Source organism: Sinohyriopsis cumingii, chromosome 15 (genome assembly GCF_028554795.1).
Source record: "Sinohyriopsis cumingii isolate HCF-2022 chromosome 15, ASM2855479v2, whole genome shotgun sequence".
Classification (NCBI taxonomy): Eukaryota; Metazoa; Mollusca; class Bivalvia; order Unionida; family Unionidae; genus Sinohyriopsis; species Sinohyriopsis cumingii.
Window position 1 is genome coordinate 143,553,951 of NC_142975.1, and position 16,014 is coordinate 143,569,964.

The 16,014-nt window shown below is 35.1% G+C and overlaps 1 protein-coding gene across 4 annotated transcripts in view; it reads right to left on the reverse strand.

Moving 5' to 3' along the window:
- Window positions 1-2,291: 2,291 nt before the first annotated feature.
- LOC149782966 (uncharacterized) overlaps window positions 2,292-16,014 on the reverse strand; it is a 101,044-nt gene continuing 87,321 nt past the window's right edge. For all 4 annotated transcript variants that reach the window (XM_089934525.1, XM_089934522.1, XM_089934524.1 and 1 more), the window contains exon 2: window positions 2,292-11,198. In XM_089934525.1, the coding sequence (XP_089790651.1) occupies window positions 9,994-11,169 (1,176 nt within the window). In that variant the 5' untranslated portion in view covers window positions 11,170-11,198 and the 3' untranslated portion in view covers window positions 2,292-9,993. The remainder of the gene's footprint in view (window positions 11,199-16,014) is intronic.

Here is a 16,014-nt window from a genome sequence, read left to right on the forward strand (position 1 = left end):
GTATTCGTCGTTCAAACCATTCTAAGGAATAAACAAAGAAGATGGAAGTGTCCCAACTGTTCAATGATTTAAGGCATGTTTATTTTTGGATGGTGGATGGTGAATATGGAGTTGAAAGGATTGAAAGAGATTGGAGGTTAAGAACCAGTGTGCACTATGTGAACGAACTAAAATTAGCCAGGGAGATGATAGAAGGATTAATTGAAGAAGAAGTGAAGAGACTGAGAGGGCTAATAAATCCCCCTTATGTCAGAGTGGGAACATTAAAAGAGGCCCTGGAGAAGGTAGAAGAAGTAAGAAGGTTTTTGGAAGAGATAGAAAAAAGGTCAGAGTGGCCCTTTGTCAAAAGGAGTGTTGAAAGATTGAAAAAAGGGGAAGAAAAGATGAGAAAGGTGATAGATGAAGAAGTGAAGAAAATAAAGGACAGGTGGGTAAAAGATAGAAAAGAAGAAGAAAAAAGAAAGAAAAGGAAGAACTAGAGAAACTGAACGCTAACTGGATAAAAATCCAACAGAAGTTCCGAGCCATGGGTCACCCGGACTGGATACCAGAAACAGAAAAGAAGAAGAAGAAAGGAATGATGGAAAAAATAAGGATGGATAAAGAAGTTAAGGAGTTAGAAGAAGAAGAAGAAACCCAAAAGCCCTTTTCAGGGCCACCCACATTTATCGAAAAGAGATTGACTTTCCATTGCCTACCCCTTTTTTTATTTAAAAAAAAATCCCATGTTCAATTGCCTTTGTCCCTAGAATGGATATTTTTTTTCTCCCATTGTTCAAATGCATTTGTCCCTAGAGTGGATATTTCCTTTCTCCCATGTTAAATTCCCTTGTCCCCAGAGTGGATGTCTTTTTTTCCCCATGTTAAATTTCCATTGTCCCCAGAGTGGATATTGCTTCCCATGTTAAATTTCCATTGTCCCCAGAGTGGATATACCCCTATTTAACATTAAAGTCCCCTTGTCCCTAGGGTGTCCCCATTCACTACTACTGAGATCCATAGGGTTTTAAACTACAATTTGTGAAAATGTACTGGAGTTTAATAAGGTCTAAGTGTACTTTACAAATATTTTAGTTGAACATAATGTTTATTACTGCATCACTCGTTGTCACAGGAGCGGAAAAAGTAGGTCACAATGGCCTCACTAGTCGTGTACGAGTAGTACACCTCAGGATAAATGCATGCACACGATGTCTTTCGTGGCTGTCCAATCATTAGTGTCCGATAAATGGAGAACAACGCATGAAATATAAAAAATGACAAATTTTAACGAGCAAAAGGTACCTCTGTAATCTGTCACGTGGACTAAATGGTAGGTATACCTCACTGGTGGGAGTCAATCTCCGGAAACGAGAAACAAATAAAAATTGATAAACTTAGCAATATTTAAAATGGAAAATAGTAACTGAAGAAATGCGCCGCTACATCACTGTTAGAGAGATCGACACGTTTGGACTACATGACTCGAATGGTTCGATAATTGCATTCTTGAAATGGAAATATTTAAATTTTCGCTTTCTTTCAGTAGCTACATGAAAAGTATTATAAAAGAAAAATTCAAATAATACGGTCACCTCTTCACCACTTGGCATTCATTCATACCAAGCTTAGCTGAAAGCTCCAAAGCTATGCTGAGAAAAGAAAATCAATACCGATAGGTATAAACAGAAAGGCGGACATAATAGCTATTCACCCGTTTTGCATACCTGGTGGGTGGAAAGCATTTAATTAAAGGAGCGGTCAATATTTACAAACGTGGAGGAATGGTATAATTCTTAGACAGAGTATGAGAATTTGATGAATTCAAAACTGCTGTGCAACATCTGTTTTATTAAGGATTAAGTTATACGTCTCTGAATTGTTTATGATACGCTAACAGTAACGCGACAGTAACGCGGGGAAAGGCCTATACGCTGTCATCTACATATTACTCCGCCCTCTCTTTGGAAATATATATATATATATATATATATATATATATATATATATATATATATATATATATATATATATATATATATATATATATATATAAGGCTACATTTCTAAATATGCGTCTTCCAACAAAACCAAGGTAATTCAAATTACAATCGTCGGTTTAATTTTCTCTTCGTGGATTTAAATTTAAACTTGGTGTAAACGTATGGGATGGGAGTCAGGGTGGAGCTAGAAAGAAAGTTTAATTCGAGATACTATTTGATTCTTGTACATCAATATAGCACATGGGCATACGAACAGACGGTGGAAGGGTAGGCCTAGTCACTCTTTATGAAACAGAATACACATAAGTGTAAAATATTCAGAATTTTATTAGAACCTTAAAACTTAAGTCATGCTGAAAAAAAATGTTAAAACATAGAAATAACAAAATGTAAAATGTTTATAATATAATACCTGCAGTCAATTAAATGAAACAGTTCCCTACGTATATATATGTATGCTACTTAACAAAAAGTTTAAAGTATAACTGTTTCCACTCCAAACTGACTGCAAAAATATCGTTAAAAACAACAATCCAGTATTATAATGAGCAACAAATAGCGAAAACGGGAAACATATAAGCCGCCACATAAAGTGTTGACACATCCTAGTCAACGCTGTTTGCCTTACGTCGTTATCTATACGCAGCAACGTGAACTATGATCTGGCTACTCTGAGATTTACATTTTGTTGCTTATGGTATTCAAACAATCAATATGTGAAGTTTCGTCCAACGAAGGTAGAGAGAAAAGGACGAAAAATAGCTTCATATTTGCTTATATTTTAAACCTGCTAGACTTTTCATGTTTTAAAAAGAGTGAGAGTATCTTCAATTTTCATATTTTAGAAAGTGCGAGATTTTCTTCAAACTTGAGGAAATTGTCATATTTTCCTCGGAGTTTCTCATTTCAAGACAATTCAAGATGTTATGACTTTACTTTTGATGTGTGTTGACTAGATCAATGTGTGATATAAGATCAAATGTTGCTACCCAAGGAATCAGAATGAAATAAGAAAGTCTCTGTTTGAATAAGAAAATTGGAGAAGTTCTGTACCAGTGAACCTTCCTGACGCATCATGATACAGCAAATCTGGACCTATGCTGTTTGTGGTTAGTTGTACGGCACACCTGAGTATACTGATTTTTTCAATTCATGACAGGTTTATTTAAAAAGTCAAAATAATGAGATTAGTGTAAATCCGAATCGAAAATATAATTTTAATTTATTTTTATTTTTAGATTTTGTGTTTACCTTTGTATTTATTTATGTACCTTTTAACTTCCTTACCTTTTATCTTGGGGTACTTCATTTTGTATGTTTACTTGAAAGGATTTATCTTCCTAAAGTTTTTTTTTTGGGGGGGGGGGGGGCAAATTTACTTTTAATGGGCGCCATACATCCATTGAGCTGAATTGCTGTATAATCCTAATACATACATGCATGTGTTCTCCATTCCGCATAGCGTTTCAGTCTACAAACATGATAACTTTAGCAAAAGTATGTTTTGATGTCCTAGATTTTTAACACTCTTGATATATAACTCTTTTAATGCATAAAACATCTAGTTTAACATACTAGATCTATGCCTGTCATTTCTCTAGCTAGCGTATACAATATCTAGTGTAACATTAGTTGTAAGCCTGTAATTTCAATAGCTAGCGTATTCAATATCTAGTGTAACATTAGTTGCAAGCCTGTAATTTCAATAGCTAGCATATACAATATATAGTTTAACATTGTAAGCCTGTAATTTCAATAGCTAGCGTATACACTATCTAGTGTAACATTAGTTGTAAGCCTGTAATTTCAATAGCTAGCGTATACAATATCTAGCGTAACATTAGTTGCAAGCCTGTAATTTCAATATCTAGCATATACAATATATAGTATAATCCTGTAATTGCAATAGCTAGCGTATACACTATATAGTGTAAAATTAGTTGTAAGCCTGTAATTTAAATAGCTAGCGTATACAATATCTAGTGTAACATTAGTTGTAAGCCTGTAATTTCAATAGCTAGCGTATACAATATCTAGTGTAACATTATTTGTAAGTCCGTAATTTCAATAGATATCGTATACAATATATATTGTAACATTAGTTGTAAGCCTGTAATTTCAATATCTAGCATAAACAATATCTAGTGTAACATTAGTTGTAAGCCTGTAATTTCAATAGCTAGCGTATACAATATCTAGTGTAATTGTAAGCCTGTAATTTCAATAGCTAGCGTATACAATATCTAGTGTAACATTAGTTGTAAGTTTGTAATTTCAATAGCCAGAATATAAAACATCTAGTGAAACAGACCAGATCTAAACCTGTCTTTTCACTAGCTGACGTATAAAACATCTAATGTAACATTAGATCTTTGTCATTTCACTAGTTAGCGTATAAAACATCTAATTTAACATTAGATCTTATTCTGTCATTTCAATAACTAGCGTATAAAACATCTAATGTAACATTATATCTTTGTCATTTCACTAGCTAGCATATAAAACATATAATGTAACATTAGATCTTTGTCATTTCACTAGCTAGCGTATAAAATATATAGTGTAACATTAGATCTTTGTCATTTAACTAGCTATCGTATAAAACATATAATGTAACATTATATCTTCGTCATTTCACTAGCTAGCGTATAAAACATATAGTGTAACATTAGATTTTTGTCATTTCACTAGCTAGCGTATAAAACATGTAATGTAACATTATATCTTTGTCATTTCACTAGCTAGCGTAAAAAACATATAGTGTAACATTAGATTTTTGTCATTTCACTAGCTAGCGTAAAAAACATCTAATGTAACATATCTTTGTCATTTCACTAGCTAGCGTATAAAACATATAGTGTAACATTAGATTTTTGTCATTTCACTAGCTAGCGTAAAAAACATCTAATGTAACATATCTTTGTCATTTCACTAGCTAGCGTATAAAACATATAGTGTAACATTAGATTTTTGTCATTTCACTAGCTAGCGTAAAAAACATCTAATGTAACATTATATCTTTGTCATTTCACTAGCTAGCGTATAAAACATATAGTGTAACATTAGATTTTTGTCATTTCACTAGCTAGCGTATAAAACATATGATGTAACATTAGATCTTTGTCATTTCACTAGCTAGTGTATAAACCATCTAATGTAACATTAGATTTTTGTCATTTCACTAGCTAGCGTAAAAAACATCTAATGTAACATTATATCTTTATCATTTCACTAGCTAGCGTATAAAACATATAGTGTAACATTAGATCTTTGTCATTTCACTAGCTAGCATATCAAACATCTAACGTAACATATCTTTGTCATTTCACTAGCTAGCGTATAAAGCCATATAGTGTAAAATTAGATTTATGTCATTTCACTAGCTAGCGTATAAAACATATAGTGTAACATTAGATTTTTGTCATTTCACTAGCTAGCGTATAAAACATGTAATGTAACATTATATCTTTGTCATTTCACTAGCTAGCGTAAAAAACATATAGTGTAACATTAGATTTTTGTCATTTCACTAGCTAGCGTAAAAAACATCTAATGTAACATATCTTTGTCATTTCACTAGCTAGCGTATAAAACATATAGTGTAACATTAGATTTTTGTCATTTCACTAGCTAGCGTAAAAAAACATCTAATGTAACATTATATCTTTATCATTTCACTAGCTAGCGTATAAAACATATAGTGTAACATTAGATCTTTGTCATTTAACTAGCTATCGTATAAAACATATAATGTAACATTATATCTTTGTCATTTCACTAGCTAGCGTAAAAAACATATAGTGTAACATTAGATTTTTGTCATTTCACTAGCTAGCGTAAAAAACATCTAATGTAACATTATATCTTTGTCATTTCACTAGCTAGCGTATAAAACATATAGTGTAACATTAGATTTTTGTCATTTCACTAGCTAGCGTATAAAACATATGATGTAACATTAGATCTTTGTCATTTCACTAGCTAGTGTATAAACCATCTAATGTAACATTAGATTTTTGTCATTTCACTAGCTAGCGTAAAAAACATCTAATGTAACATTATATCTTTGTCATTTCACTAGCTAGCGTATAAAACATATAGTGTAACATTAGATCTTTGTCATTTCACTAGCTAGCATATCAAACATCTAACGTAACATATCTTTGTCATTTCACTAGCTAGCGTATAAAGCCATATAGTGTAAAATTAGATTTATGTCATTTCACAAGCTAGCGTATAAAACATATAGTGTAACATTAGATCTTTGTCATTTCACTAGCTAGCGTATAAAACATCTAACGTAATATTAGATTGTTGTCATTTCACTAGCTAGCGTATAAACCATCTAATGTAACATTAGATTGTTGTCATTTCGCTAGCTAGCGTATAACACATCTAGCGTAACATTTATTTCTTAGTCTGTCATTTTACTAGGTAGCACATAATAGATCCATTCAATTGTCACTCTTCTCTTTATTTTACAGTTAAAAGCATCTTTTGAAAGCATGTCAGTTATGCATTAAAATAAAGAATATATCGTTGAATCGTTCGAAACAGAATGTGTGCATGATCTATTCTATTCCTTATTATGTTTTATAGTAGCATTAATGAAAGACAAAAGTAGAATCAATGTTCCAAGTCATGATTTCTAATTCAAATAACCCCCATTCAGCCGGGATATGTCTGGTGATCTGATCAAAGATCCGTTCCAACCGAGAATACATGGGGTATATTACCAAAGCTTTCTGTTCCAAGCGAGAATTAGTCAACCCGGGGTATATCTTCGTGCTCTGACCAAAGAAGCATGTTCGAACCGAGAATTAATGAACCAAAATCTTGGTATTGGTCCCATTCCTAAATGGCCATGTTGGAACAAAGACGGCGATCTCCTATCCGCCATGTTGCCTCAATATATAATGGCATGCTAAATGTGGCGGTCCCTTGTAAACGTCATTTTGCTTCTCTCAAACGAAGTATAAACCTCTGTCCGTTTTTGAAAGATCTGTTTTCGGTTGTTGGCTCTGACACCGATAACATTTTTCCTATGTTCGTGTTCGAAACCGCATTTGCGCCTTAACTATAATTAGGACAATAAACATAGAGGATAATGTTCGGCATGTTCCGCTTTAATTATTTTTCTTCACTCCTGCATCACAAGGGATGAGTTTTCAACTTTAAACGAAATTCCCTCGCATGATATAACACTCAAGTGGGCGAAAAGAATCTTCATGAACGATAAGACCATTCCTTCCTTTGAACTGTCGAGTGTTGAAACGATCTCTGATATTTGTCCTCAGTAACAAGCTTGGCACCATTTCCATTTAGGACCAAGTGGACATCATTGGAAGTCTTTTGACGAACACTCCGTATAATAACGATCATCCATTCAGTGGTAATACTGACAGCAAGATTTTTAAGACAGCTGTCTTGGCAGCGATAATGGATGTACAGCTGGCACCGCTTTCATTTGGGATCAATGACTATTGCATGAATATGTTGATATATCCATCCATTTGAAGAGGATTAGAGATAACATTACTTTCAAGATATGACTTTCCATTCAGAAGTAGCAATAACACTATTTCAAAGTGGTTCCTATGGTGGCCATATTTGACATCACATCGGAACCATTTTATTTAAGACAAACTGGACATCATAAAAAGTCTTCTGATGAAAACCGCAGGACAATAGGACTTTTTTCAGGTAGAGTTGTGATAACAAATTTTGTAAATACCTGCCATGATGACCACATTGGGTGTCAGATCGGCATCATTTTCCATTTGGGATCCTAAATCTCTCATATCTTTCATTGAAACCCCCATGTTGACCTGACCATCGCGTCAGGAGGACTAGTGATAACAAGATTCATAAAATTCTTCTGATTCAGTGACGGTGATTTTACAAAATCAAGGTTACAGTCGCCATTTTATTTAATTTTTAATCTCAAGGTAGGTATTATTTACGTGATTTGGAATTGTTTATGTCTGGCAATAATAAACAGGGAAACTTAATCGGGACTTCCAATCATGATTTCGAGTTCAGTTTGAAAAATGCGACACAGCTCTGAGCATTGCTAAAACAGAACCTAGTTTAACTTCAGGCTGTAACTCTATAAAACCGAACAATTTCAATAAAACAATTTCCCACCGAATATTGTCAACATTTAAAGAAAATATTATACGGTCAAACCTGCCTTAAACGTCTCCTGTCAAAAACCCGTATTAAATAACCAAATTCCTGATGTCCTATAAGCCCAAGTACTGAAGAACCTAACCTTTGTTATGTAATCATGGGCCATTTTCATCACTTACTATTGATGACTCTTTAAGACAGGTTTGACTGTATTTGCTGCAGTAATTACAATAATATCAGAGTTTGGCTGAAACATTTTATGAACTTTTTAACCTGAACATGACTAAACTACACCAACAATTGTTTGAGAATAATATCTAAACTGTCGCTTAAGACTGGCGTTATTGTTGCTGATAAACCCGTTTCAGATTTCACTAGCTATTACCGGAGACGCACGAATCAGTATAATGACGTCCGTTATCATGGGTACAGGCGATAATAACTGGCAGCGATGTCATTATAGTCTCGTTTCACAAGTACCATATTGTCCTCTCTCTCTCTCTCTCTCTCTCTCTCTCTCTCTCTCATGCATACATACCACTATCACAATGAAGTAAGCAGAAAACAGTGTAGGACTTCAATTATACCGAAAACGATGAATCAAGTGTTAAAGTGTTGCCTCTAAATCTTAAACAAAGAAAGAGAGGCTTATAAAGGCTGACATTTAGAATTTATCTTAATTAAACAATTTGAAAAAACACCTCCAGTTTCGACACAGGCAAATGATTTTACTGCTTCAATTTTAATTTTGGAAGACATATAGTAAACTCGTTTTGTCTTATTAATTTTTTCCAAAACTTTCTTCTCTGAAGATTTGTATAAATTGTTTTACAAGAAACTGCACCCTCTTTTTCTTTCATATCAATATCGTTTCCTTTATCGTACATATAAAAATGACGTGTCTTATACACGGCTAATACGGTAGTACCGTTATTCTGTAAGTGTTCCGACCTTGTAATAGTTCGTGAGAAGTTTAATTGTGAACACGGATATTAATTCAAAATGCTAATTACTTCAAGTTTATATTTCCTGGCAGTCCTATTTGCTGGCAGTATTGTATATTTATCTGTCGTACAAGGAAACTGCGAACAATAATATTGATATTTTACACATCATTACTGAATAAATATTATTGAAATATGCATTACGATGTAAATAAATAGCGGAAATGTATATTCCCGTCTTTAAACCAATACCGTTTCTGAATGTGTCCAGCATCTATACATGACTGTTAGAATTAGACTTGTAATTTCATGATGAACTTCGAGTTTTAATTACAATACATTTCCAATGTCACAGAACGTCGAGTTTTAATTACAACACATTTCCAATGTCATAATCTATTCTTTTTTTTATCAAATATCTTGTTGCTTGGGTCCAAGTTAGGAGGTTTAAGATGTAAAATGTAAATATTCCCAAGACGACCTTTTTGAAATAGCTGTGTATAAATACGACTTGACAATTCGAGATAGTGCCAACCGATTACACTGCAAACATATTTTTACATTCTATGCTTCTCTTTACTGGTATTTGCATGACAATTCAATGACAATGAAATTACGTTTCTCGCACGCATGAGACATCACCCTAAGATGTCAGTGTGTGCACGAACATGATGACAATGTCAATAGGTTCAATCAACAGTACTTGTTCATAACAACTCGAATATATACATATATGGACGGACAGTCATTATTTCCCCAACCGGTGCTGCTGTGCCAGAGATTACCAGTACCGAACCCATTGCTACCGATTCCTAATAAATGCATTTTTTTAAATATGAGCCTTACAGATCTTATTTCCATTTTTGGAACAATATTTCTGCCAACCAAAAACTATTAAACATTTTTTTTCTCCCGACTATTAAAAAAAATCGACATCATAAATTGCACTGCTTCGATAGTTTGGACCGAGAAGTGATAACAATTTCCCCTTTATCGAACTTCATAACTTTTTCGGCACAATCTGTTACCCCAGAGCCATATCGTATCGATCTATATAATTTTGCCAATAATTTGTGATTATATTCTCCATTTTTATGACCATGTCCTTCAAAATTTCCCGCCTTAGTTGTCTGGTGTACAGCTAAAATTGTATCTGACGCATCTATGACTCGATGTTTCTGCTTTCGTGCATTAAGAACCAACCAGTTGTCATACGCCCTACGCCCTATCACAACTTCAGGTATATCCTTCCACGGATATGACGACGAAGTAATGAAATAGTCCTCTGCATATCCTGTGAAGACTTTCCCTCTCTGTTTCGCCACTTTCGCCAATTCAATCCAAGATGAGCCCTCCGCCATCGTTACATTATCAACATTTGTTCTTTTGCCAATAATAAAAGTGTGGAGTTCGGAGGAAGAATTGTGAGCTAGAACACCCAAAAGTGTTTTAATCAAGGTATCTGTGAATAAAATGTCACTGTTGGAATAAGCATAGAAATCTGAATCGAATTTCTTCATAGCGTCAATGTACATATACTTCAGAACCGGAACTCCCTCCGCGGCAGAGACTCTAACTGGCAAAACCATCCAACCAGAATTGTTACAAGTATCTGCTACGACAGATTCGTTTGTGAAAACAACTGGAACAACAAAAGGACGAAGAGATAACCAGTTTACTGATGTTATATTATGAACAAGATTCTTATCCTGGCTGTGGTTCCACGATGTGAACAATGTGAGTAGAGGCCTCGTTCGATTTGTCATTATCTCTCGAATTCTTTCGTTAGATGGAGACAAAATGTTCTGAAGGTGAAACGTAATAAAGGAATAAGGCATGGAAGATGAAGTCGTCAACATTCCCTCCGAAGAGAATTCAAATTTAAAAGAATTATCCTTTTTTAAATTGAGGATGTAAGTCAATGATCCAACTTTGTCTCTCCAAACAGTCTTAAGATCTCCCTCCACGACTCGGAATACTGAAGAAGTCCTCATATTGTCGAAGGCGTTGGAATACAAATACAGATAGATGGAAAAGCAGACGAAAGTCAAAAGCAACGGCGGCGCCCATCTAGCACCTCGAATCCACAGGGAAGATGGGTGCATCTTCATGGATATTTTACGCAACTTCTTTGTCCTTCCTGCATAATAAATAAATAAATAAATAAATAAATAAATAAATAAATAGAGAGAGACAAAATATTATTAGATAAAGTTGATTATCTCCAATATTTCGTAAAGCAACCTACATTATTTATTTTTGTTTCATAAACTTAAAAGAGATGTTGTTAGTCAATGTAAACTGTGAACCATTCTTACTTACAATCCTCTGCAAAAGGTATACATAATTAGATTCTCTAGAAGGTATACAACAGATGAAAATATATACAATGCCTGGTGATTATCAAAAGCAGATACACGTATGCTAATTCTGGTAATAATACAGCGAGAAGTCTACTGTCGGAATTATCACTGCGATAATACACGTGCATCGGAAATGTTCTGAGAATTTTTGGAACTAATGGTATTATCCCAGCGTTGAAAACTTTCCAATACATATCAGAAACGGAGATACTGCACTTTATCGTATGAAAAGGTTCCTTGATGAGCTGAACATAGTAGCAACGATTGCGTGTAGGTTGGAGATTAGGTTGGAGATCGAAGCAATCTATCATACAGTGCTTCACGATGAAGGGCTCGTTGCAAGAAACGCATTCAGGTGGGTCTTGCCATTTAATATGTAGGAACGGGTAACATTAGCATGACCAATTCTAATTTGTGTAATGCTTATGGAGCCGTAGTGTGCCACAGGTAAACAAATGTCACCTGCATCATCTAGATTTCATGAAACTATTTTAAATTTCTACTTACTGTCTATTTACCATAGCATCTGTCTAATAAGAAGACGATTATTTATTAACATAGCAATACATAACGCTGCGCCCTATATAAAAAAACGAACTCGTCTATAAATACAGGACCAGCAAATGTCGCATGAGTGGTGCCACTCTGTAAGTCGATACCAACGGTATTCACGACGCTGAGCTGAACAAAATATAGTTTGTGCAAATAAGTACATTTCACCATCACACATAAGCAGTCATTTGCAAACATTTTAAGTACATTTCACCATCACAGAGAATCCGTCTTTTGCATGCATTTAAAGTATATTTCACCATCACACAGAAGCAGTCTTTTGCAGTCATTTTAAGTACATTTCTCCATCACAAAGAAGCGGTCATTTTTATACATTTTAAGTACATTTCTCCATCACATAGAAGCGGTCATTTGCATATATTTTAAGTACATTTCACCATCACAAAGAAGCGGCCATTTGCATGCATTTAAAGTACATTTCACCATCACACAGAAGAAGTCATTGGCATGCGTTGTCTACTTCAGACGTGACGAAGCTTTCCAAATATTTTTCAAAAAACTAACGCCAATCCAAGTAGCTGAAAGACATGTAAGTGTATGTTAACGTTTCTACATTATAAACTGTTTAAGTTGTAAAGCAAGCAACTTTGTCCGGTGCCTTGCTCCGCAAACCAGGGAACGGAACCCCAAGGACACAACAGTCACACTTATGTGGAACCAAGAGAACTCCATTCCCAATCCATTCATGTAAGCACCGACGAAAATTTGATTTTCCGAAAACTTAGGAATAGTGAGTGATACCCTTGAAAACATAAATTCACACTGCATTATACCGGAGATGCAATTATCTATGCATGAGTTAAAGACAATGTTAAAACTCGAACCCGAGACTCGAACCCACGCAGACAGAGGTGAGATGGCAATGATCAGTAATGGTGAGCGCTTTAGACCACTCGGTCAGGGCCCCCATCTGTAACGTAGCAACTACGTCAGCATCGAACAAATTCTACCAGTGCTAGGCGATCTAACGTACTGAACATTCGACAGCATTTATTATTGTACAAAATATTAATTATTATAATCCTTATATGACAATTAAATAGGATGATAATAGAGTAATGCTATCAGATGTTTAATATTATTATTTTCTCAAGTATTTTAGAACCTGTGAATATTGGATTGACTTGATACAGAGCATGGGTGCCCTCACAGAGGGTCAAGTGGGGGGCACTTGCACCCCTCCCCGAACGATTTCACCTCAAAATATAGTTTGGGCCTACATCCGTAAAACGTAATAGCTGACCACTACAAGTTTACTCTCTCGCCCCCACCCCACCCCAAAAGAAAGAATTACGCATTCGCCCCGGGTACTGAGGACTTTCAACTTTTCTGCCAATACCCTCTGAGTGCCCCAAATAACATTATGACAATCTTTTAAAAATAAAAAATAAAAAACTTGCATCATCTATCAAAATAAATGTTGCAAATAGTTTTCGACTGCTACCTGCGTATCTACCAAATCATCAATATCATCATTTGTACATGTATTTTGGACAGTGATGTGGTATCATTTGAATAGGACTATTCGGCGTAAGCACTAAGACATCTTAGGTAATTCACTCAGTATGATACACAAACACACGCAAGCGCACCGATTATATCAATGCCAAAGAAATACGAATCAGAATTTTTACGCGTACATTACCAAAACAGAACTTATTCGCCGTCCTTGTGTAATTTTAAAATCAAGGTTGAAAGACATCGAAAAACTAATCGGTAGACAGGCAAGCCACGTCCATTCTGTGTTCAAACACTATATTACTAAAGCCTATATCAACCACAACCTTTATTAAATTCATGTCTGTGAAAGGAAGCCTTACTCACATTCCGCGGATGAAGAGAAATTGATTTAATTGTACATAAAAGACTAAATCTATATTTTTCTCTCATTTAATCAATCAACTTCAATTACAGAAATTCAATTTTGTCTTGTCCAAAACAAAAGTCTTGCGAGTAAACCCGTTGAATATAAGATACTCTCTAAACACGGCAGAGTATTCTGTAACTCTGTTAAAATAAATAAATTCTATTTCTACCTCTTCTATAGTAGGACTTGGCCGTTTGGAGCAACCGCATTAATTTACAAACGGATATGATCGCAACGTTTCAACAAGAGCACCTTGAATGATATAAAAAGAATTTCCAGGAATTAGCTAAAAGTTAATCGTGTGTGTGTGTGTTTGTGTGTGTGAGTGTGTGTGTGATTTGGATTTTTAACGTAGCTTTAACAATTTCCCAGTCATATCGCTACGATGTTGGTTCATAAGTCTGTGGTATAACTCGGCCGGTGTTCGAACCCGCGACCTCCCGCATCCGAGCCGGACGTTCTAACCATTTAAGCAACCAGATCGGTCAATTAACCAGAAGAATTTCCAGGAATTAATTATCGAGTGTTAAACTATCTCAGACATTTTTCAGCAATAACAAGATTTTCAAATTAGCTGATGTTGTACACATACTGGATATCATCTTGGGGCTATTAGAACAAAGCAGACATCTTTTTCAGTCGTTTGGCGAAAAATCCACGTCATAATGATCGTCTATTCTGGAGGAGTTGTGACAACAAGAATTTTAAGACAGGTTGTTGTAGCTGCCTTTGTGGAAGTATGAATGGCACCATTTTCATTCAGGATTTAGTGCAATTCCACCGACATAAGGATCATCCATTCAGAGGGAGTAATGTCAACAAGATTTTTAAGACAGTCGTCGTGTCAGCATTGTGGATATACGACTGGTACCATTTTTATTAAGGAACAACTAGGTTTCATAAAACGTCTACTGGTGAAAACCCGATGCTGATATAGCCATCAACTTGGAGGAGTACAGATAACACTAATTTCATGATATTACTTTCAGCTGAGGAGTAAGCGTAACAAGATATTCAAGATGGCTGCTATGGCAGCCATACCGAACGTCAGATCGGCAGCATTTTCATTTAAGACCACCTCATTTAAAATTCTTCTGATGTAAAACCCACGTCAATATCACTTTCTGTTCAGGCAGAGTTGTGACAAGATTTTAATACGGCTGCCATAGCGGCCTTTTAATTCTGATGTCTGATCAGCGCCATTTTTTCAGAACCATCTAGACATCATAAGAAATCTTTATAGTGAAAACCCCATGCTGATATGACCTTCCATTCAGAAGGAGTAGTGATAATAAGATGGCTGCCATGGCGGCCATATTGGACATCAGATTAGCACTAGTTCAATTTCCTTAGAGGATGTGTGAGCTGCATCATTTTCATTTAGGGCCAACTAGACTATGGGATGACTGTGTTTTGATGTTTCAAGGCAATCCTCTAAGTAGTTTAGGTGGAGTAGTTATAACTTGTGCTAGCGAATTGACGGATGAGGACAACAGACAATCCCATAAACTCATCTGGTCTACAACCAGATGAGATAAAAAACGGATTGTCCGCATTGGTATAGGGAAGCCGTGGAGATCCAGTGGTAGGGCGTTGCACTCGTGACCCAAGGCTGGATCAGTCTACATGTGTTACCATGGTGCGTTTTGGGGCAAGGCAATATACTCCACATACCGCGGGACAATATAACCTTTAGTGTATTGATGTATCGCAAAACGCATCCGCCCCACTTAAAAAAATCTAAATCAAGCAATCTGAATAATTATGAAAAATAATATATTTACCCATCTTCTTAAAATGTTTTCGTGATTATACTGGTTATGATTCTAACAGACTCCCCAGACAGTTCTAGATACTGGCATCTCTACAGCATCTTTAAAACTTTTTATGATTAAATTGGTCATCATTCGCTACGTGTATTTTCTAAAACATTATGTTTAAAGCATATATATATATATATATATATATATATATATATATATATATATATATATATATATATATATATATATATATATATATATATATATATATATATTTTACATGAAACTAGTAGCGGATTGTCGCCCGTGGTTTGCGACGATGCCCCACTGCATATTTTGACATGTCTTGGGCCGTGTCTTACCCAAAACAATGTGATAACATTCCGTTTG